Source organism: Eublepharis macularius, chromosome 14 (assembly GCF_028583425.1).
Source record: "Eublepharis macularius isolate TG4126 chromosome 14, MPM_Emac_v1.0, whole genome shotgun sequence".
Taxonomy (NCBI): Eukaryota; Metazoa; Chordata; class Lepidosauria; order Squamata; family Eublepharidae; genus Eublepharis; species Eublepharis macularius.
In genome coordinates this window covers 35627459-35652366 of record NC_072803.1, presented here as the reverse complement: position 1 = coordinate 35652366, position 24908 = coordinate 35627459, and the positions used below count along the sequence as shown (strand labels likewise).

The following is a 24908-nucleotide window of genomic DNA, read 5'->3' as shown; positions in this document are numbered from 1 at the left end:
TGAACCAAAAAGGGCCTCTCTTGTCATTGGGTGAGGGGAGGTGCTCAATTTAATGCCTTAGCCAGACATTGACAAGGGGGAGATCTTGCTAGTGTGTCTGGTTGAATAAGAGCAATATTTGTTTTCCCCATGGAGAATAGAATGAGAAGCGATGTGCACCAAACTCATGGAATGGAGATCATAGATCCACATCCATTTCCGTTTTTAAGTGAAGAAGAATAGGTAAAATCTCCCCAGCCTGATTCTGAAGGCCATATAGAAGGTGGAAAAGCCATTGAGCTTACTGTCCAGCCAGAGGACACTTGCCCCTCCCTGTAGTTATCAGCAAAGCTCTCACAAAAGTAATACAAACGTTTATGTTTATAAAAGAATTCTCAATAGTAATGTCAGGTTTTAGGATATCGTTTAAGTATATTAACCTTTATTTGATATCTAAAGATAAAACACTCACTTGTAAGGAAACTTATTTTTATCATGGTATGAAAACCATCGTTAATATATGTAATAGAAAATTTCTTTGCTACCAATGTAGAATAACTTTCTTTTAAAATTGTAACTGTTTATTAAGCATAACTAAATAAAAATTTGAAAATGGGGTGGTGGAAAGCAAAGCTCTCACCAGAGTTATTGGGAAGCAAGGAAAGAGAACAGGTACCTGCTCCATGCTGGAAGGGTAGCAGCAAACACAACGCCTCTAGGATGCCATCAATATTTAATAACATCATCAGATGGCTACATCTATCCATGTATACATTTTTATGCCACTCTTCCTCTAAGGAGCTCAAGGCAGGATACGTGACTCTCCCCCTCCCAAATTTTATCTCCGCAATCACGCTTTATTTTGATTTTTTATTATTATTATTATTACTACTTTAGATTTTTATTCTGGCCTCGCTGCAAGCGGGCTTAGGGCAGATTACAACAAAATTTAAAACACATTGATATAATAACTATAAAAAACATTTTAAAAAACATTCGATAAAACAGTATAACAGATGGCAACAAACAACATATGCTACTTAAAAGTAAGAGGGTGGACAGCCCTAACAAGGAGGGTTCAGATCTTTCACTTTCCTTTTTCATTGGCTGGCGGAGGCCAAGCCCATCCTCAACCATGTGTCTGACAGAACATCTCTGCCTTGCAAGCCTGGCGAAACAATAACAGGTCCTGTCAGGCCCTGGTCTCAGTGGACAGAGAGTTCTACCAGGCTGGAGCCAGGACTGAAAAAGCCCGGGCTCTAGTTGAGGCCAGGCAGGCTTCCCTGGGGCCAGGGATCAATAGTTGTTTCTCTCCTGATCGGAGCATCCTCCAGGGCACATATGGGGAGAGGAGGTCCTGCAGATACGTTGGTCCCAGTCCGCATAGGGCTTTATAGGTTAATACCAAAACCTTGAATCTGATCCGGTACTCCACCAGCAGCCAATGCAGCTGACGCAATATAGGTGTTACATGCGCTCCATTTGGCATTCCCGTAATAACACGCGCCACTGCATTTTGAACCAGCTGTAATCTCTGGATCAGATTCAGGGGAAGCCCCACGTAGAGCAAGTTACAGTAATCCAACCTAGAGATGACTGTTGCCTGGATCACTGTAGTTAAGGGACAAGTTGCCTGGTCTGTCGTAGGTGGAAAAAAGAGGACCTGGCAACCGCTGTGACCTGCACCTCCATTTTCAAAGAGGCATCCAGGATCACCCCCAAGCTCCCAACCGTCGGAACTGGTGCAAGTGGTGCCCCATCGAGGGTCAGGAGCTGGAGTCTAGTACCTAAACACCTGCGTCCCAAGTGCAGGACCTCTGTCTTCGTAGGGTTTAATTACAGTCGACTCTGTTTCAACCAGCCAGTCACAACTTCAAAAGCACTCTCCAGGACATCCGGGGCCGAGTCAGGCCAGCTGTCCATCATCAGATATAACTGGGTGTCATCTGCATATTGATGACACCCAAGTCCGAAACTCAGCACCAGCTGGGCAAGGGGGCATAAATAGATGTTAAACAGCAGTGAAAAGAGTATTGCCCCTTGTGGGACGCCGCACACCATTTACTTTATTAAGATACTTAAACCTTCAGTTTCTCCCCAACGGGGACCCAGAGCAGCTGGATACCATTTGTCTCTCCTTCATTCCGTTCTCACAATAACCACCCTATGAGGTAGGCTAGGCTGAGAGACAGGCCCACGGTCAGCCAGTGAGCTTTCATGGTGCAGTATGGATTCGAATTTGGGTCGGCATTCTGATCACCACACCATGCTGCATGCTGTGAAGTAAGTTCAAGCTGGCTCAAAATCAACCAATGAGCTTCATGGCTGACTAGGGCTGTGAATTGGGGCATTCCAGCATCATAACCACTATACAACCCTGGTTCTACAACAGTCACAGAGAATCTCAGTATTTTCAGATCTTGGCAGCTCTGTCCCAATATTGGAGAACAGGTAGGGTGATATCTGGGATCTCTCTCACTCGCATCTCTGCATGAGTCACTGTTCTGTGTTGGTATCCTCCCAAGCAGGAGGCACAATAAGCCTTGCAGAAATAAAGGGTGTCAGTCATCTTGTGGCACCCTTAAAAAGTAACCCCATTCAGCTGTAAGAGTTAAGAGTTTCTCTACATTTAATGCAGCATGACTGCTTATCAGTAGCTTGGAAAGCACTAGGTTGTAGCAGCAGGAATTTTGAGCCATATATTTTTCCTCATGGAATAGTAGATTTGATTTGGGAATTTCCCATGGATTTGGAAATTTCCCATGGAATAGGAGGTAGATTTGATTTGGGAATTTCCCATATCACATCCAGAGTTGTGGCTTTCTGACATCAGCCCTCTCTCTCTCTCTCTCTCTTTTAAAAGCACGCATATGCCCTCGGAAGTGGTATCTATCCTAACACCTTCAGCTTGTGCAAAACTATCATCTGACCTCAAGAAGAGCTTTGAAAGGTGCTCAAAAGCATTAGCTCAGCCCTTCAGCAACTCTTGGATTTGTCTTTTTCTGTGCTTTTAGCACCTCTCACTGGCTGACTGGAGTACCACAGCTTAGGAGAACTGAACAACTGCAGCAGACAGCTGTGGTCAGTGTTGGCTGCATTGCTGGAGAGAGTTCTGTTAGCAATCTGTCCAAACTAAAGGTCCCTTCTTAAAGATGTTGGCAAGTGATCATCACTTTTTATTAGTATTACATAAGATATTACTAGCCCTTCTGAGGCAGCCAAGTTAAGGTCAAATGTAGGGAGAGAGCTGGATCGCACCCACTGGCTTCCCCACCACACCTCGTTCAGCTCTGTGCCAAAGAATCAACATGTGAGTCAAGCCCATTGTGCACCATCCCATTTCTCGTCTCCCTACCTGGATTGTCCTTGGGTTAGTGATCTGCAGAGGCTTTTATCCTACACACTTGAGAAGAATGAGTAGCTATGGGTCAAACAGCACAGCTTTGGATCAGGCTGGTAAACAACCACCAAACGGGTGATCAAGGATTGGTTCAAGCCAAGGAAGCATCACAAAAGGTGGAGACTTCCTCCTTCTAGACTGCCAACAACTAGCAGGTTGCTTGAGAGTTTAAGGGGAAGGGAAGTTCTTTTGGTGAAGGTAGAGAGACATCAGAAGCCAATGTAAACAGATAAAATGACAAGCTAATCTAATGGTAGGGACCACACCTAGAGTGAAAATAAGAGTAACACTCATGTCAAACCCAACTGAACACAGTCAAAAGTTCATCCTAGAGTCTATTTCAGGCAGTGACCATTTCTGCAACCATTATGTCTGCACAACACCATCCAGCAGAATTATTCTGAGTTGCAAGCTGTTTGTTACATACTGGCACCGAAGAACAGGTTGACCTATTGGTAACTCACTGTGACCAGCTTCCAAAGACTTTGTGGATGAAATCAGTCATACTGACTCCATCTTGGATGTCACATTAAATGCATCTATGGTGCTGAATGTTTCTAAGGGCTCTGCTTGTCCTGGTTCTATAGATACTGGAGAAATGTATTTTACTTTGAAGGTTTGGACTGGATAAAACCTTCTCCTTTAACTATTTCTCCCTTTCAGCAGAGAACAGATAGGAGGGGAGGAGTCAAGTCTATTGCTCTCCAGCCTCACCCAGAAAGGCTTTAGAAATGCTAATGGCCTCTCTGGCTGGAGACAATGAAAAGGTCAGCTCCCACCTCCCTCTAGAAACAGACACCTAGTAGGGAAGAGAGACTTGGTTTAAGACACTCAACAGTATCTTCCTGGAGATTTCAGGAAAGGCCTTCTTTGACCCATGGGGAAGGGGGCAAACAGAGATAATAAAACCCCTTGTCACCAAGGGGGAAGTTCTCTTTGGATAGTTCCACCTAAGGATACAGTGTTCTTACCCCATGGCTCCTGCTGAAGGCCACCCACTGGCTACTTATCAGTTACTGGACTCAATTCAAGCTATTGGCTATCACATACCAAGTTCTTCACAGCCTTGGTCTTTCGTATCTACTGGGCCGCCTCTATATTCCACCACAGCAGCTTCACTCATCTAAACAGGGCCTTCTGCAGGTGTCACCTTGCAGATGTGCAAAATCAGCAGCTGCCTGTACACATGCATTCTCTGTGGTAGCCCCCACTTTATGGAATGGCCTACTTGAATAAGTTAGGAAAGCCCCCACTCTTCTGGCTTTCCACAAACTAAGCAAAAATGATAGATCAAGATGGCATTCACAGAGTTCCCAGGACTGAAATTTTGTTCTAGCAAATCCATCTTAAATGCAACACGCAGAAAACAATGCCATCAAAGACCTCCTGCCTATGGGAGACAGGATCTAGGTTTCCATCAACTGATCTATCTAGTAAAACAAATTCTGTAACTGTTTTTGCTATCTCCTGCTGCCACTTAGTGGTACAAAGATGAAACAACAGCAAAATGAAGCAAAATTAGTTCTACGGAGTAGTTACGTTAGTCTGCTGCAGCTAAGTAAAATCTAGTGGCTCCTTTATAACTAGCAAGATTTTTATTCCAGCATAAGCTCCCTGTTTCTCTACCAAGTGGTGTCTGTAAAATTCAAGGAAAATATGTATCTACCAAGATCAGAACATAATTAATCTGAAATCGTATCAGATTCATTTCCCTTTGTTATGGGGAAGGGTTGTGGCTCGGTAGTGGAGTATCTGCTTGGCATGCAGAAGGTCCCACAGCTGCAAACCATGGCATCTCCAGTTGAAAAGATAAGGGATTTGAAAGACCTCAATGAGAGACCCTAGAGAGTTGCTCCCAGTCAGAGCAGACAATTCTGACTTTATGGACCAATGGTCTGACTCAGTATGAGACATCTTCTTACGTTATCTTTTTTTGGATTTGAACAGGGATTCAGCTGTGCCCATCCTCCTGGCAAGCAATTCATGCTACACTGCAGTACTAGCCATGCAAATCTGAGGAAGATTTAAAGCAAGAGTGTTAGCCCAAGCCTTGCTATGTTCTAAGATTATATGTGTACATAATATTCAAACAGGCTACGTTGTCTTTATGTTGTCCTTGCCACTCGCAACACATGTGCATGCTTTCTTTTGGTCTTATTCTTGGTGTTCTTCTAGGAATCTTATTGAAGTCCTTTTTTTTCTCTCTCTCTCTCCCTGAAGAACCTAATACATAAAATATTTTCTCAATAAATAGAATCTGAAGAAGTAAACTCTAGTCCACAAAAGTTTACTTTTGCTGAAAAGGGTGTAGTGCCAACAGTAATTATGCAAAGCAAATAATTTATTTAGCAAGGATTACAAAATAGTCTACATGCAGGAAAAGCCACTGTCACCCATGAGCAACACACATTCTTTTCAAGATGGTTTCACTGCCTTTCAAAAAGGAAAAAAGGGCCCCACAACCAAGTCTCACTTACTGCTGCTATCTACGTCTCCGCCTTACATTCCGCCAGTGTATGGAGCCTTCCAGGATTCATGACTGATGCAAGAAGTTGGTGGCGGTCAGCGTGGTGGTCAGCAATGCAGCAGAGAGTAGTGCCAAAGGATGAAAGCACATTCATCTCAAAACCTGAAAAGATGCCTCAAAACAGAAGAAAGCAGCATCCCAGGCTTCTTTCTCTCTATTTCTCTCCTCCCCTCCCATCCCAAAAGAAGACCAACTCATAAAACTGTTTACCAATTTGTTAAATTTATTGGTGCTTGGGTTTTTCATAAAAACCACTAGCTTTAAGTAAAAGCACAAGAAGAAAATCCATTGGTACTTATGTTAACAGCCCTCACTGGCCACAGAACAAGACCCAAGAGGTCTTCATGCACAAGACCACCTCCCCCACTCCAGCAGTGCAGGCCCCTTCAACCAGTAGTCAATCACCAAACCGAGAAGAGCTTCCTCAACTGAGAGCTAGATTAGCTCAACTCAATCTAGGTGGCTCACATTTTCTGCCCTAGATAGGGTTTCTTTAAAAAGATCACATGCTAAAATTAGAAAAAATGGGAGTTGAGGGAACAAGAACCCATTTTTTCCTTGGCACTAATGGTTCTGAGGATATTTATATGCAATAGCAAATGGAGTACAATTTTGGCTGCAGAAGAAACATTTTATTTTGTATTCAGCAGAACCTCTTGTGCCAGAAGAACACACTTCAGAGGACCCCGTTTCAGGCATACACCATAAGACAGGGTATAATCCTTCACTGCAAGTGCACTGTCTTTGTATGTGTATCATTTGGGAATATTCTGCCCCCACCCCATTCCAGGGCATCGTAACAGAACCCTGCTAACTAGTATGTTTAGATGAAAGGAGGAAAACCAAACCAAAACTATGATTTTAAAACCCCACAAAAACTAGGAGAGATCAATGCAGCTCTCCCCACACAAAACAAACTCTTAATTGTGTGTTACAAGTTAGTCCCTGGATATTTTCATCTGCTGTACAGAATGTTTTAAAGCCCTTACCCCCATGACAAGAAGCTCTCCAGTAATGATATTCCAACTTTGAGCCACAGGCAGTGAATCATTTTGTAATCCTTGTCCCTGCCCACCCGCTGCCCAAAAACACAAACATTACCCGGGACACCAAGACAACACATGTGTTGATACCATTCATTAGAATAACACTAAAGCCCCAACCTGCTGCTTTTTGAGAAATTGAACCAGAAATGGCTCAATGTCACCAAGCCAGCAGTTGATGGAAGGAGACACACAATAGCCCTTTCTTCATCTTTCAGGCATGTTGCATTGAACAAGGAGGTCCTGTATAGCCTCCACCAGGCTTGGGGCCTGCCTCTAGCAGCTGATGTGGCTGCAGTCAGTAGTGCCAGAGAGGGAGAAAAGGCACTTTGGCATGTACATGGGTACATAGCAAGGTAGAAAGCAAGGGACTCATTTGGACTAGCAGGTGCTGCCGAAGATGTAAGGGATCCAATTTCCTGGTTCCCAGAAGCCAGTCTCTGTCTTTTGGACTAGCTTCACACAACATACATACTCAGGCACTACCAGTGTCCTTTTGCCATATGTACAAAAAAATGTTAAAGGCTGCAGCAGCCAGGCAATTTTGCAGGCCCTCAAAGGCATCTGGACAGCACCAAACCATCAAGGAGAGCACTCCCAGTGGGAAATAAGATCACTAGTATGGATATAGCTACACACGACAACTTTTCAAAATTGCCAGGCTTGGCTCCAAGCCACCATGGTATCATTAGTCTCTTCCTAACACAGACACAGAAGACAGGAAAGGGCAAGGATAATGGAGAGAGGAGACCAGGTGAATGTTTCCGATGTTAACCTAATGGCCCAGCAGCTTCCTGCCTTGGTGGCAGAGTTCTCCTTGGTCATCCCTTGGGCAGCCTATTTGGGGAGGAACACCCTCCTTTAAGCATAGTCCATCTGAATATGGCTGCAAGACCCTTCTTCACCCTTGTGCTCCTGACTGGGCACACTGGCCTTCTCCTCACTGCTACTGCTGCTCCCTCCTGCTGTAGGCTTGGAGGATATATAGTCTTGCACTTCAATTTCCATGTTCTTGGCTTTCAAGGCTGCCATATGCAGCTTTTCCAGGAAGTCTGGCATGCCTAGAAAGAGAAGAAGGGTTTACAGTGAGTAAATGGGGAGGACACCTGCAATGCCCTAGAGAACTATTGACCAAGACCAGGATCTAAGCAATAGCTATCAGTCACAGGGCTATCTTCTCACTGCCCAAAGATGCTTATTCTCTTCATTCTGACATTCCCATAGTCCTCCCTCCCTCGAGAGTTACATTATAGAATTCTTGCAGTGTAAGCCATTTGTATGTTGAAATTAACATCCTACCCCCAAGTGTGATAATCCTACACATGTGAATTGCTGCATGCATACATGCAAGACTGTCATGTCAGTCACCGACTGCGAGTTTTGCCACAAGGAATGCAGTCTCTCCAATCATGGTTTCTCTAAAACTCAAAGAAATTGAGAGGACAGTGCACGGAAACTGAAACATGATGCATGTTTACCAAGAGCATGAGCAGTGCGCCTTGCATCTGAGAAAACACAGCTAGGTTAACTCCCTCTTGTTTCCTACAATAAAAAGGCATATCCCTGAAAGAGACCTCAAGCTCCGTGGTCAGCTGTTCTGGAGAATAACAAATCCCGTTGGCTACTGTGCTGAATCAGAACTTCCTGTCACAAGATTCAAAAGGAAACTCCCAGAATGAAAAGGTGAGAACTGCACTGCTCTTCACTGTTATTCAGACTTAGTTTTCCATCTAGCTCAAAGAAGTGAGTCGAAGTGGATGCATCGAGAGTTTTAGTGGCCCTGCTTCTTAACAGGCCACATTTCAGTCAATTTAAACAATCTAGGATAGGAGTCCTGAATGTTATAATGGCCCTCTGTGTTGCATGTGTTATGTGCCATCAAGTGACCTCCGACCTATGGTGACCCTATGACCGAAAGACCTCCAAAATATCCTATTGTTAACAGACTTGCTCAAATCTTGCAAACTGGAGGATGCAGCTTCTTTTATTGAGTCAAGCCATTTCGTTTTAGGTCTTCCTCTTTTCCTACTGCCACTTTTTCTCGCATTGACTTTTCCAGAGAACCTTGCCTTCTCATGATATAACCAAAGTACAATACTTTCAGTTTTGTAGCTTCTATGGAGAATTCAGGCTTGATTTGATCTAGAACCCACTTATTTGTCTTTTGGGCCGTCCATGATATCCGTAAAACCCTCCTCCAACAGTACATTTCAAATGAATCAATTTTTTTCCTGTCAGCTTTCTTCACTGCCCAACTTTCACATTCGTACATAGTAATGGAGAATACAATAGTTTGGATTATCTTGATCTTGGTCCCCGGAGAGACATCTTTATCTTTAAGGATCTTTTCTAGTTCCCCCACAGCTGCTCTTCCAAGTCCAAATCTTCTGATTTCTTGGTTGCAGTCTCCCTTTCGGTTGATGATTGAGACATGGAATATAAAATCTTGAACTACTTCAATTTTCTGTCAACTTCAAAATTATGTAATTCCTCAGCAGTCATTACTTTTGTCTTCTTGATTGTTGTAATCCTACTTTGGCACTTTCTCCTTTAACCTTCATAAGAAGTCATTTCTACTACTACTACCCTCTGCATTACTGTAACTTTTTAAAGACTATTCTGAACCATGTTTTGAAAACACGTATACTGCTGGCCAACAGTACACCTGGGGACAGAGCGCTCTCTAGGCTGAATACTAGTTGCACAAAAATGTGTCCTTTTGCTCTTTATAAATTGCCTTTTAATTCACTTGCAAGTTATTCTGTTTCTGTTATAACCCCTTAGGAGCCTCTTTCCTGAACTCAGGGGCCCCAGCTCCATGACTCACCACTAGAGACCATCCAGCTTACGCAGTAACGAGGAAACACAGTCTGGGGGTTGTCACTGTATGTTAGCAGGTAGTCAAAGCCATTCTGGGAAGAGAAACACCATTAGTAGCCCCTTCTCTGGAACTCCTCTAGCGAGGGCAACACTACATACACCCCAAGTTAAAGAAAGATCGCTTCTCTGTCTTTAGGCTAATTGCACATATTAAAGAGGTAGGTTCCTGACTGGCCTCTACAGCAAGAGCAGTTTATGAGCAGATATCCCTGCTGAGCACAACATGATCCAAATGTGATTGTTTGCCTTGATTCCTTTCCAAAAGGAATCAAGAGCATCATCAGTATTCTATTACAACACGTGCAGAATTAGGCAGGCCTGAAGTCTCCCTTGAAAGCTGACAGGAAGCTCACCTCGTCAAACGTTTGGTGAGGCCGAATAACCATCTGAGATTCATAGGTTCGTACACGGACAAATTCAGGATCTTCCGGGACATTTGGGTGCTCAACCGCTCTGGAAAAAGCAATAGAGAAAAGTAATATATTTCACTAAAAATCTAAAGTAACATTCATCCAAATCCCTGGGCTGAAGGCCTCCCTGGCACTCTCCAACTTACTCCTGTTTTGAAGCACAAGGTTCTTTAGAAGAGCCATGTAAAAATACAGCAAGTTGGACTGGACGTATTTGATCATTTTTATATAAGGCAATGAGGAATGCCTGTCACGGATCCATACTCTGTGGGGAATCCATGACCCTCTGTATCCACTCACCCAGCCAGCAATACACAGCACCTTGAAGGCAATGCCTGTTGGTCAGCTGTTTGGCAATGACTGACCCTTTAATGGCTTGCTGCCTGACAAGCAGCTGAGAGGCACCTTTGAACCAGGGGTGTGGAAATGAGGAAATGGGTCACAGCTGAGATACAGGGGGCAGTGACAGCTTCTCTCAGGAATTAAGCAAACCCCATGGGAGTTTTACAGGAGTGGAGCCTCCAAAGAGGCTGACTCTCAAGACAGGCCCTTCATAAGGCAAAGGGAAATCAGCCAAAAGAGGGTACTCTGGCTCTTGCTCCTTGTTTGAAAGGAGCAGGGTTTGAAAGGAGCAGGGGCAGAAGAGAAGCAGAGAACAACAGTCAAGGAAACACCCTGTTCTCTCTCGGCCTGATGCTTGTGGGATGGCAAGCAGTACTCCCTGCTAGCAAAGATCTGCCAGATTCAGGCAGGCTTATACAATGCCAAATCAAGGGTGAAACGGGAGGTATGTGGGGGGGAGTAAATTCTTAGCATACCTAAAGTATTGCTTTCATGCTGCTTTCTTTAATTCCTTCAGCATCCTCCCCCACAATCCAATCTTTGGAAATCTAAGACATGGGGGACAGAATATGCATCTTCTACCTGGCACAGGATCCCTTACCGTGACACCAGAACCATCAGATTGCTCTCCTGGTCCACGTTGTACCGTCGGACATACACATAATCCCGTGAGTACATTGGATACTGAAGATGGGGGAGAGGAAGGGAGAAAGAAGGTCATACCTGGAACATTCATCAGCCATCCCAGTTGGCAAGATGTTAAAAGCAAGGGAAAGATGTACTCACTGGAAAGTGAGTTACCCAGTGAACAACCTCCGATCCAGTGTCCTGATCTCTCTCAACCACCTCCAGCTTGATGACTAATGAGTCCCATTTCTTACGATACTCTGTATCCAGCTAGAAGATAAGAAGTCAGGAGAACTTACTTGGATTGAAGGCACAATATATTTTCTGCTTGCCAGAGTGCAAACTGAGAGCTGCTGACTTGCTAAAACATACAACATATCACCAACAAATGAAAAGAGAGTGTTTGGACCGACTAAATTTTCTGGCAGCAGAACTGCCTACCCGCTCATAATGCAGCCCACTAATCTCCGAAATTTTGCTCCAGGGAATAGGAGACCCTAAGGAATGAAATGGTGAGGTGAGATCAGTAGAAGTTGCCTATTAGTCTGGATCCAACCCTGCAGCTTACTACCTCCTCAACCCTCCTGGGATAAGTTACTAAGAAGTTCACTTTATTACCTCCTCATATGCTTAAGCACAGCTTGCAGCACCCAACAGATTATTTTTCAGACAAACAGTGAAGAAGAGCAACACAAGCTGAGAACTGGAACATTGAAAAGACCAAAGAGATCCATGTCACTCACCTGCACATTGAAGAACTGCCTTGGAGTCACATCCATGTATGTCCCAAAGACTACCAAAAAAAGAAAGACACAGACATATCATGACTACTGGTCAGAAGCATACATTTCAGCTCAGATGTAGGGAAGCCTGATTAGGAAGAAACCTTGATGACTTCTAATGATAGATGTTATAGAAATAAACAGCAACCTCAGAGATGGAATAAAGAGAAGCAGCAGAGAAGAGTAAGGCAGCTGCACATGAGGAAGAGTGACAAAACAAGGATGGACAGGCTTGACTAGATTAATGAAGACTCAACAAACTGTGAAGAGTTCAGCTCAACAGCTGGAAGCAAGCATGGAAACTTGTCAAACGTCACTTAAATGTAAATTCTTATAACCTTTTCTTCGCCACATGACAAAGCAGCCTGATTCTTGCTCTCAAGGCATATATGGGGCATGGAACCCAGGATCTACAGAATTTCATTTCTTTATGGCTGCCAAGACATGCTTGAAAGTAGGTGAGTAATGCCTGCTGAAGTCTGAAATCACAATAGTTTGCCAAGTAAGACTTCTGGCGGTCAAGGGGCAGGCCAACCGACTGTGCTCTGCATACATCCACTCCCATGACTAACAGAACTCAAATTATGCCCTCTAGCAGAAACTGAGCAAAATTCCATAATTTACACAAGGTACAGAACTTAGCGTTGGGGGCAGATTAAGTTTCCCACTGACAGAGGCACTTGCATCAACAGAACACAACTTTCCCAAGCCCCCACACTTGCTAAAGCTCATTGATCTCCCTGAAATGCTGCTCGTGGGGGACAGGGGACTCTCAGAAATGACATGAAAGACAAATTGGAGGTCAGCAGTGGAAGGGGGATTGGGGGGAAATTAATCTTCCCACCAGTTAGCAGATAGTCTAGTCTGGATGCAACCCTTGGCCTTCACAGCAACAGATTATTTTTGTGCACCGAGTACAAGTAGTCCTGAATTTGGGTAGGTGGAAGCTATTCAAAGGGGTCAAGTAAGAAAGTCTGTTTCCCTTGCAGCCATGTGACTGGACTGCAAGACTAATGCATATCAACAGGTGAGGGAAGACTGGAGTGAGAGCTACCTCGATACTGGTACAGATGAGACCCCTCAATTGGGCGCCGCCACAGCTTGAAGTGCTTCTTGTCCATCACCATTTCCCAGCTCTGCTCCTCAGGATCAGAAGTTATGTCCTTGTGGGGCTTTGCCCCATGTGTCTGGTTCTCCCTTTCATTGCTCTGAAACAGCCTGGTTATTTCTTCTATCCGCTTCATCTCTTCTGCGGACCTTGGGTGGAGTAAGAGACCCTGGTCAGTGCTCACTTGGCTGAATGTGAAAATGAACACAGGGACAGGGCAGTTTTGCCTCATTTAGGCATCGGAAAGCCATCTTCACTCTAACTTTTTGGTTATAAACCATGCGAGCAGAACTGAGACACACAGACAACAAAGAACACTGTGAGGTACAGACGTTTGTTCCAAAGGCATACAGCGACAGAAGCAAAAAAAGGGGGCTAGTGACAACTGGTCTGAGCTACCCACAAAAACTGAAAACTGCAATTAGCTGTAGTTGTCAATGAGTGTAGACAGGCATGTAGGGATGTATAAATGTTTAAACTAGGGCTGAGCAGAAGGTCGCTCAGAAAGGACCAGTCACTCTCCAAGCGATAAATGTAGCTTTCCATCACTCCCCCAGTGCTGCTGTAACCATTTTTGTTATCCTGCCCCATAAAACTCCTACAGCAGTGTCTTCCCCCTCTCCATGTGAAGACAACAGCACCACCGTGAGCGCGCACACACTCACATACCACTTTGCTATGGATGGGAAAGCACCAGGACACTTTACCGTCAGTCACCTTCACAGGCGCACCCTTGCTCTGAATGGGAACAGAGCATGCTATTGACCCTTCCCCCATTGCCACTCAAGCTGCTACTTGCCTCTTCCAGGAAAAACACATATTTTTATCCTGTAAGCTGTTACATGTGGTGGTTTGCTCTGAGTAACAGAAAAGTTTTCCTCAACTGAGATTTGCTCTGAAACACATTAATTTTTGTACAAACTGCCACTCTGTGACTGGCTCCACCCACTGAGCTGCCATTTTGTCGCTGTCCAAAGGCTCTTGAAAAAATATATGTAGCTCCCATTAAGAAAGTCTATCAAAATTTTATCATTTGAACACTTAACAATCTCACAATCTAGCCAAAATATATATTCTTATATATTATCAGTCTCTACTCATTTTTGTTTTAAAAAAATTAACATATTAATGCGCCCCAAGTGATAGGCTTGTGTGCAGATGACCAGAAGTACAACCTGAACTGGAAAGCACACATTCCTTAAGCACATACAATCCCAGAAAGCATAGGTAACCCTTTTGACTATACTCTAAACCTTGGAGAACATTTAAAGCAATATATAAACAGCAAACAAATTCTTACTGTTTAAACATATGATGGTTTATATTTATATTGGCATCACTATACCCCATGCCCTCTCTGCAGTCAGAACTCACACTATTCTGCACTGAGAACTAGAATGGAAAGTCACTCCCATTTTAGTGCAAAAGTATCAATAAGGACTATACTGAGGTATTACTTTCTTGGCTGCAAGACAGACATGCAGAGAGCCACTCCTCTCTCGCTGCAGGCTACCTGGCAGGGATGCACTGCTGAACAGGCAGAGCAGATTTTTCCTGCTTGGTTTCATAAGCGGCTTGCCTAGATGAATGTTAGGGGAAGCATGCAGGCTACTAACTTCTGAGGACTTTTTTGCATGGCAGGTGCAAATAATGGGACAGTTTCAGGCTGCTTTTCAGCTAACCTTTCTATGCTTGCTATGTTTCACACAGAGTGTGGATATTGCTTGCTAAAGGCTGCAGACTTAAATTCAGACTACAGAATCAATTTCAAGTCTAACACACGCACACATGGAGAAATATGTATAGGTTTTTTTGCTATAAGTATCCTCACAGCATAGCTCTGGAGGTTACCCAAGAAAGGCAACAAACAAGCACTATTAGTTTATGCAAACAACTTCTACTACAGCTGCCAGTTTGAAGGCATTACACTGCTTTGGTCCTTGCTCAGCAATTCCAAAACATAAGGGACTCACAAAAAGGCTCAAATGTTTTGTGCATGTCATCTCTGCTCCATCTTGCTTACCAGAGTGCTACCTGCTATCATCAAATATGAATTGCTACTTCAGCCTCAAGGCAAAATCTACAGTGTAGAGGCACAAAGGGCTGATTCATATTTCACAGAAATCTACTAGTACAGTAATAATTCTGAGAGCTGAACTTCTGAATTCTCACTGTCCTGCACAAGTTAAGGCTTCACTCTTCATCCAAGGTATTCTCACCTATATGCAAAACTGCAGCTTTATTTCTTTAATTTAGAAGAAGCTTAAGTAGGGGTGTGTGCATACACATACACACACACAAATACACATGTCCCAGCTTATGCACTTCCTTGTTGTACCTCCTCTTCTGCAGGATGAATTTCCTGCACTGAGACTAAAGGCAGTAAACCACTGCATCTGTACCAATGGTAGCTGCAGTTTGCACTATATAGAGATTCATTACTCTGGCTAGAGCACACACCGACCCACCAATTCTCCTGCCACAATCCAGCACAGCAAGAAGGAAAATGGAAAACCAACTCATTGTCAGTCACATGTTCACGAATCCTTCGCACTCTCTTGAAACCAGCACCGTTGTTTCCATTTTAGCGAAGGAGGGCAGAGGTTCAAAGCGTGACTTCCCTAAAGCCATGCGAGGACTTGGTGGCTGAACCACAACTGCAACAAACTATATCCAATGCTCTGCAATAGGGGGGCAATATCTATTCTCTGGGGCTGCTCTGTTCTTCAGACAGCAGGCCGGGGACAAAAGTGTGCAATGCTGCTGCATTAACTGATTGCTCACTAGAGGTCTGGCTCCTTGGTAAACTTGCTGCCAAAAAGAGAGCCTCAGTCATTACACAGCGCTTACATGTGGGTCCATCTACAAAGTATACACCTGTTACAAACAAAACTTGAGAGATGCATCTTTGTTCATGAATTTTTAGCCCAGTTCAGTTGAGGTGTGCTAAGGCTGTCAGGGACTAAATATAACTGTCTCAGAGGCTGCATTCAACATGCCATTTAGGCAGCTCTTCTCTATTTATTGAATTGTAATTTTTCTGCAAGTGAAACTTCTTGCGCAGTGGTATCACCAAGAAAAACAAAACAGAAAACTATACTTCATCTGGCATGGTCATTACTTCTGCCTGAAAGAGAGATGCCTGGTGCATGCGTGTTGCTATTGTTGGCAATAATGTTCTAAACACTCCTGCTACAAACTCCAAAAATAACAAGTCCCAGAATTGCCCCAAAGGGCATGACAATTGTTCAAAGCCAGCCTCCATGAAGATCTTCATGACAGATCTTCTCACCATACAACTAAATTAAACTCATGGAAACTGGATTACAAGCATAGATCCAGAGGAGTTAGCCGTGTTAGTCTGTAGTAGCAAAATCAAAAAGAGTCCAGTAGCACCTTTAAGACTAACCAATTTTATTTTATTGTAGCATAAGCTCTGCCCCTATATCTACTCAGGGAATACAATTACAGGACCCAATGGCATCAACTACACTGTCTCTGGCTCTTACAGCTGCTCATCCTCCAATCTGATATATGCCCTCATGTGCCAACAATGTCCTTCTGCTCTGTACATTGGACAAACCAGCCAACCTCTACGCAAAAGAATAAATGGACACAAATCTGACATTAGAAATGGAAACGTCCAAAAACCAGTGGGAGAACACTTCAATCTACCAGGACATTCCACCAAAGACTTAAAAGTCGCTGTGGTTCAACAGAAACCCTTCAAAAACAAAATCCAACGGGAGGCTGCTGAATTGGAATTCATATGCAAATTTGACTCTGTCAAGCTGGGACTGAATAGAGACTATGAATGGTTATCACATTATCACAGGTAACAGATTTCCTTTACAGAGGCGTGGTCTGGGGGAGCCCAGAGACGCCTGGTGTGGGCTTTGTTTGTCAATTATCTCAGCCTGAGTACGTGTGGGCTTTCGGGGACCACAGTTCTCTTTGTCAGATGCAGCTGGCAGGGAGAGCTGTGGTTATCGAGGGCTTATACTACATAGGAATTGGATACCTTCACTGCGGCAAACTAACACGGCAAACTGACTCCACACCAAAAGGAGATGTTTACATTTACAAGCAAAGGAATGTTTTGATTGCCTTCACACTAATTGCATCCTGTCCTCTTGTGATATATGTCCCCTTCTTTCCCCTCCCCTCCTCTTCTGTATTTGACCAGTTCGGATCAGGCATCTGATGAAGAGAACTTGATTCTCGAAAGCTTATGCTACAATAAAATAAAATTGGTTAGTCTTAAAGGTGCTACTGGACTCTTTTTGATTTTGGATTACAAGCAAGTTCTCTTTCTTTTAGGGAATACTGAGCATCAGGCAGTATGCTGTGCAGAGAAATTTGCAAATAGGCTGCTGTACTGTGGAGCAAAGTTCTTTAAAGAGGGAAGCGGAGAGTTATGCGCTTTTTAATTACCACCCTCAAAACTTTGGTGCAGGGATCCTTCTGGAGGCTGTTTTTTTCCAAACATCAAGCTAGATTCAAACATGCAGCTCAGACTTCTCAGCAATGGCCATCACTGGAATTAGGCAGCCAGAAACAACACACACCCTAGAATGGGCCTGTCCATCCAATACTGCCCCAAAAGCCAATACTGCCAGGGTCTTGACAAATGCCCTCCTCCTTTGTAGGTCCAGCACAAAGAAGAGATTCATTGAGTTTAGTGGTTTACCACACAAGGCAGAAAGTCTGTGCTTGGCTTGCTGAGCACCAGTGAGCAAACACAGCCTAAAGGAGGGTAACAAGACGACCAGTCTGTAAAATGCTCTGTCTACAGTTTGTAAATAATGCAAGAGAAACACCAAGTCCATGCTGCCATCTTATCTACCTCCCACCTTTTCTCCCCAATGGGCCCCCAAAGTGGCTCACATCATTCTTCTCTCCTCCATTTTATCCTTACAACCACCTCCGAGTTAGGTTAGGCTGAGAGTGTGGGACCGGCCAAAGGTCACCCAGTGAGCTTCCATGGCAGAGTGGGGATTTGACTCTGGGTCTCCCAGATCCTAGTTCGACACAAACCACTACACCATACTGGCTCTCATCTCCTCCTGGTTCAGTAAAATGGGAATATACACATGATGGTTAGGAGAGAATTTGGCCCTTCCCAAGAGGTCCGTCTCAAGCTTCAAAAGCAACCGGATTATACCATGCATCAGGTACTTACTGTTCTTTCCCATGATTCCAGTATTCTCCTAGCTAGCTACCAGGGCTTGCTGCTAAGAGCTCTCTATGATTTTAGCTGGAAGCTTGTAAGACATATTCATGCAACAGGCTTGAAAAAGTAACCAGGTATGGAATTAACAACTAAAAAGTGTTTCAAAGAATCAAGTTATATTCTTACTGTTGCTTCAACACACCAAGCATAGCCTACCAGGGATTTCTCCCATGCTAGCTCCACTGAAATGAATAGGAATGCCAATGGCACTTACATGCTCTTTGTTTCAGTCAGATTTGTACAGAAGTTTCCAGTGGGCTGCACCTCCATTTTCTTGACTTCCCCTACACTGCCCTGAAGTCGTTTCTTGCAAATCCCCATCCTCCACGCCAAAGGCCAAAACATTTTCTACTAAAGTTTATACTGCACCCCCATCCCATTGCTCAGGCATTAACTATATGGCTTGCCCTTGACTACGCATACAAAGCATGAGGAATATTGCTGAAAAGTGAAAAAAATAACACTTTTTAGGAGCTGCTGGAGACACCTAGGAGTAAAATCTCATGCTCAAGCAATGCCTATTTAAAGGCAGCCACTTACACAAAACTAGAAGTGATCTTATGGCAGGGAGCCTCTGGAGAAACTGTGGTTCCAGCACAATTACATGGATCACACACAGACCTGAGTCTAGCCCTAGAATCTGAAGAACTACATGCAAGAGCTCTTTAGATATTTGTGTCACCACCCACGTGCCCCAAATCCTGACAGATCGCTGGAATAAGACTGAAGTTCTTAGAAGCCTTCCCCCATCCTCTTTCCAACAAAAGCCCAAGCTCCTGAAGCCACTCAAACAAGTAAGTCCTACAATGCTCCCAGTAGGTGCTCAAGCATAGCCTTTGGAGGGTCTGTAGTTAGAGAGAATTCGGTAATACCGAGAGGATATGGTAGTCCTATAGATTATCCATTGCAGGGGACGGAAAGCTACAGAAATCAACTTTGTGCACTGTTCTCTGAAATACAGGGACATTAACAAAGTGTTCTCCACAAATATCAGAGATTGCAACTGAACTTGACAAATGAAGAAGTCCCCAGTTTAAGGTACCTTGGGGCTAAGCTATCATTACTGCCAGGCAGCTTGAGATGTGATGCCAGAAGTTACCACTCTGAAAGAGTTCCAATGGCAAGGCTAGATTATATCACAGACCCAATTCCAGTTGGACCGTACAATAAGGAATTTCCTCTCTTTACTCAAAATGCAACTTTCACTTCACTGCATGGGAGGAATTAAACACAAAAGTTGACCATCTCACCACTGCCAAGGGAAGGGGGCAGACATTCTTCCTGTTGTACCTTACGTCAAAACCCCCACTGATGGGACTGACAGCCTGTTAAGTCACATGACCTAAGCAAGAGTCTCAGAGTTCCCTGTTGTTTAAATACTGCTTCATTTCCGGGTCAGAGACTTTTTACGCTCCATCACTTTTCAGCTTTCAGGAAATCCATTATGTGGCTCAAAACAAATAACCAAGGAATACCATTTGTTTTTGTTTTAAAAAGCCAGAACAGAACCAAACAAATGTTTCTAGTTTACCTGGTTACATGCTTATTTGAAAACATGTACAAGGAACATGTGCCTGTTTTGCTTCAGGGCTGCAGCAGGAAAAGCCTTGCTGCTGCACAATTCCACATGCATGCATGAACACTCTGGTCCAGAGAAAATGAAATGTTGGCTTCAGAGTAAAACATAAAATCTAAAGGAAATTCACACCTTATCTGCACAAGATCCCTCCACTTCTTGAGGCAATTGCCAAAGGCCTACCCAGCACTATCAGGACCCACCTTTTGAGTTCTTCTTCTTTGATTCTTTCCTCTTCCCACAAGAACACACCAGTAAGGGCAGCCATCAGCTTACCAGCATTACCATGACGTCCTTGGAACTTGCGCCACAAGGAGGTGAAGAGGCTCTTACGTGTCTTCTCCGAGTAGATGTTACTGTACAATTGTCCAATCTGTTGGGCTCGCCAGACCCTCTGGCTGGTTACATAGCTGCACTGGTTGGCCAGCAGGGAGAGGAGGTTCTTCTGCCTTGGACATTTCTCTGCACCTTTCTGTAGCCATGCAAACAGCCACTGGAAACTGCCCTTCAAGGTCTTTTCATTCTGCCAGAAACCTAATTTCCCTTTGTAGCCAAAGAAGCGGGCTGAGTTACTGTAGTAGGAATAAATGCTGGAGGGAGGCCTCCACTGGAGTGGGTGGAACATGCCTGCCCAGCCTCAATCACGAGCTGAAGTCCTAGTCAAGAGGAGAGAGATTAGAACAGATAATTAGTCAAAGAAAATACTAGCCACCTTAAGGTTTTTAAAGAATATGGCTAGGATTTTGCCTTCAATGTCTGGAATTGATATTGACCTGTTAAACATAGTCTAGGCTTATGGAAGCAACAACCAGTAGCAAAGACCAGTGGCGCAACACTGGAAGTCAGCTTCTGCCAAGTGCCCTACATCAAAGACTGGACCAAAAGATTTTTTAACCTAGCCATTACTATACTGATACAAATTTTATAAGAGACATGTTGCCTTGCTGCATTAACAGAAGAGATCAGACAACCCAAATCACATAATTCATACATGGTACAAGGGGAGGGACTTACTTTGCTATGTCTGTGCCTGTGACTTGAGCAGTTTCCATTCAACTCTTGTATATTTCCTGCTTTGAAACTGACTTCTATTTTGTGAAAGGTAACTAAACTAATCAGAGGACCCATACAGACCAAAATGAGGCATATGGTTCAGTGGCATTCAGATCATACTGTGCTAAATGCTGCAGTGTACTTGAAGATGCATCTAACTTGATATTCTGCTCAAACATACTTATCTTGTCAATAATGGGAAGTAAGAGGCAAAGTCATAAACTGAACAAGTGACTGATGTTAACATCAGCATCTTGCATCCATTATTCTGAAAAGGAGCAGATGTGATCTGGAAAACCAGTACGACACTGCAACAAACATGCAAACTTATGCAAAGGAGGGAAGGAAAAAACAAGAAAGGATGTGAATATTTAGGATGAAAAAGGATTCAGAATGTTTAACTGGTCTAACGTGTTGATACTGACTGGAGAAACCAAGAGAGTTAGAAAAGGCTGTGTCGAATCACGTGGACATTCAACTTAAAGTGTGGAGTATTCGATGCATTCTCTATGAGATATGATGCTCAGATACACACACAAACCCTCTCACTTAAGCATTTCCAGTGATGCCCTCCCAATTCCTCATTCTTTCTTATCAGGGCAGCAGGAAACAAAAATAAAGGAGATGCTTCCCCAGCTTCCCCCTTGACAAAATATTAAATCTGGTAGATAATCTTGGAAACAGGATCAGCTTTCAGACTGTGAACTCCAGCTTCTAAACAGTTATGAGCTTAACAGTCCACAATAACCCTGATACAAAATTCCCTTAGTCCTGTAGCAGCTGACCAGGAAGCCCTCATCAAGGTTCCTTCAGACTCTCCACAAGAATCTCAAGTAGCAGTGAAATAAACAGCAACATCTTCTCTCAGGACTGCTGTTGCTTATTTCCCAGCACGTCAGAGGGACAGCTACCAATTACCTCCAAAAGAGAGTATTTATTTGCTTCTCTTGCATCTGACGAAGAGAACTGCGATTCTTGAAAGCTTATGCTACAGTAAAGTTGGTTAGTCTTAAATGTGCTACTGGACTCTTTTCTATTTTGCTCCAAAAGAGAAGAAACCTATTAGTCTGACACATTAGTGGAAAGAAACAGGAAGATCTGCAAGCAAGGGTAGGGCACTCAGGCTCTCTTGCTTGCCTTTCTAGCTTTGCACTGCTGCTTGCTGGGGGAGAAGTGAGGAAAATGGTAGGAGGCCACATGCATTTCTATAATACCCACTGATCAAGACATCAGAGTACAGGAAGACCTTCCAAGTAAACAGGGTTGTTGGAGCATATTAAGGAATAACACACAAGATAAGTCCATGACCCTTTGGTGTCCCATGATATCTTGTTTTCTTGCTACAACTGTAGGTGTGGGTTGCCAACAACCCTTCAAGGGACAACTGTTCACAGACCTGCTGCTAAGCCCCTGAACTGGCGGATCATCATCTCTCCTGTTACCTGTACTAAGAATTCAAAAATGAAAGTTCTTTCTGTGAATAAAGAATAACCATTATCATCTCTCAATTATTTATACAACCCTTTTTCACCCTCACACGATTCTATTATTCTAGTGTTATACAGAATTAAGGCTGACAATAATTTGCCCAGAGCCTTAAAATGAATCCAAATCCAAATCTTTACCTATCAGATTATACCGGCTGTCCAAGGCAAAGATTTGCACCTAATTTCACAGGGGGAGGAGACAGGAGGGGAGAGGACCCTGCAGATGTTCAGATCATTGATTATTATGCCTAGATTAAAAATAATTTTAATATTACAAATGAAGGAAGAATTTTACAGCAAATCATGTTATGATGGCCTTTATAGTCCTGGTGTTATATGAAATATAGCTACAAGACCTGGTGTAGCCAAGGCTTTACAAGCTTCAGGTGGGGAAGTCCTCAGTTCAGACCACCAATGCCACAGCTTCAGTTCCCCGTCATGTCTGCAGTATAAGAGAGAACACCCTTACAAATAGTGTTGTAAGGATTACTCAACATGCTATCAGCTCTGAACACTTGAAATACTCTTACACAAGTCCTAGAAATCATAAGACAACCCTACTACTCCAGCTACATCTATTTCTAGCTATTCAAATCCCCAAACTATGAGAAGAGACTACTACTATTCCCTTCCTAGGTCAAAAATTACACACTCATCCCTTACAGTCAAAGCCTACATCTGTGGCACCCCAAGATTCTACAGGCACACAGAATGTGGTGATAGCACAAACCTCAATTTTCATGTTTAAGCTGGAGCAGCTTTGCACCCCTGAGAATGCAAAAAATATGCAGACACCATTAAAATCTCAGGGGCAAAAAGAATGGCTGAACAAGATTTGCAGTGACAGGGCAAGTTAAAATTTCAGCATGCTGCAGAATTTCTCAGCCTTCCCTATGGTCAGAAAGCAGAGCATTAGGCTTTATACAAATTAAGAGAGAACATGCAGCTTATATGCCCATTTATACATGCATGCAGAATCTGTATTACCCTTGCACAAAAATTTATTTCAAAGTACAAAGCATGTACTGTAATACCAGCGTGCAAAGATCAGCAACAGACTGATCAGCAACAGCCAAATCCACCTACCATCTATTCTCACTTCAGCTAACCTAGAAAGACCACTCACGTATTAAAGGTAACTGCAGTGACATGAGGATAATATCAACCTACCTCACAACGCAAATACAAATGTTATTAATCCTACATATGAACAGACTACTTCCTGGGAGGTGAGCTAGATGAAACCCAGCATATGAAACCAACAAAGAAAGCTGCCTTCTATCTCACGTTTTTTTTCCCTTTCCACCACTTACATTTCTTGCTTTTATCTTGTAAGTACTTTACACCTCTCTGACCTGAAACTACCACCTGAAGTTAATCTCTTCATGCTAAATCTGATGCCACAACGAATCCAAGGCTACAATTCTAACTGCTCCATAAATCGAGACGCATCAGTAAAGGCACAGGGACTACAGACTGTACTATTATCTACTGTCTGTTGCTTTAAGTATGATCCTACTGAGTAGATCGTATGTTGTTTAATATGTCAGTCTTAGGGCGATTATGCTGAGTTTCAGCATTTCCTCAACTATGTATTGGAGTTGCAGCTTTTAAATCTTTACAAATTTGCATTTATATACCGCATTACATTGCTTATTGAAACGTCTTTGAAATGGACTGCACTGACTCACACTGTGTAATCCGCCTCGACTCTCAGTGAGAAAGGCGGGCTACAAATAACGTGAACAAATAAAAGATTCAGAGCTTGGGTGCGAGTTAGCCCCAATTAAGTTCACGCAAGACCGGCCCTTAAGCTTGGCAGGCACCACAGGTTTCTGGCCACACTTGCCTTGCGCTGAGCTCAACGGGACACATCCCACCCCCGAGCCAGCAGGCCTCTTCTTGGCTGCCTCTCTTCTGACAAGCCGGCCACCAAGGGGCCCTCCGCCGCTCATCTGAGGCCTCGCGGTCCCTCCCGCTGCTGCTAAGGTTCCCACCGCACCCCCTTACCAGGAATCCGGGCCCAGGCAGCGGTGCGGAGGACGAGAGCGCGCCGCCAACCCCGAGTCACTCCAGCCCCCTCACGCCAAAGCCCACATGAAACCCGCTTCTTGTTCTCTAAGCCACGCCAGTTCCGCCGGCCCCGCCTACCGACCCTCCGGCACAGCCTGCCATTGGTCCCTCGCTTACGATCCTCGCGTCCTGTTGGAGGTGCGACACGTCCATCCCGCCTGCCCGCCATCAGTTGCGGTTGTTGCGTCTCCTTCTCTGCACCGTCTCCGCCCCCCAACCCTCTCCCCCGCCTTGCGACCCGCTCAAGGGCGCCTTGGAAACAGCAAGGCCCTTCCGCGGCTGCCCGACGGAGAGCCTGAATGGAAATGCCGGAATGGGTTTGCTTCTTTTCGCTAGGGCGACGGTAGTTACAGAGCGCCAAAGGAGTTTAGGCACCGTCCGGCCAATC

At 44.0% G+C, this 24908-nt stretch overlaps 2 protein-coding genes across 2 annotated transcripts in view; one reads left to right on the top strand and one right to left on the bottom strand.

Annotated features, from left to right (window-relative positions):
• The window catches only part of ITPRIPL1 (ITPRIP like 1), a 195501-nt gene that overhangs the window by 75687 nt on the left and 94906 nt on the right, over nt 1-24908 (top strand). The window lies entirely within an intron of this gene.
• Nucleotides 6112-24555, bottom strand: STARD7 (StAR related lipid transfer domain containing 7). Its single transcript, XM_054997298.1, has 9 exons — nt 24458-24555; nt 20111-20563; nt 13045-13247; nt 11952-12001; nt 11368-11478; nt 11183-11265; nt 10183-10282; nt 9777-9861; nt 6112-8010 (listed from the first exon to the last, which is right to left on the bottom strand). Exons 2-9 carry the CDS (start codon nt 20530-20532, stop codon nt 7811-7813), a joined length of 1254 nt encoding a protein of 417 aa, XP_054853273.1. The 5' UTR covers nt 20533-20563; nt 24458-24555; the 3' UTR covers nt 6112-7810.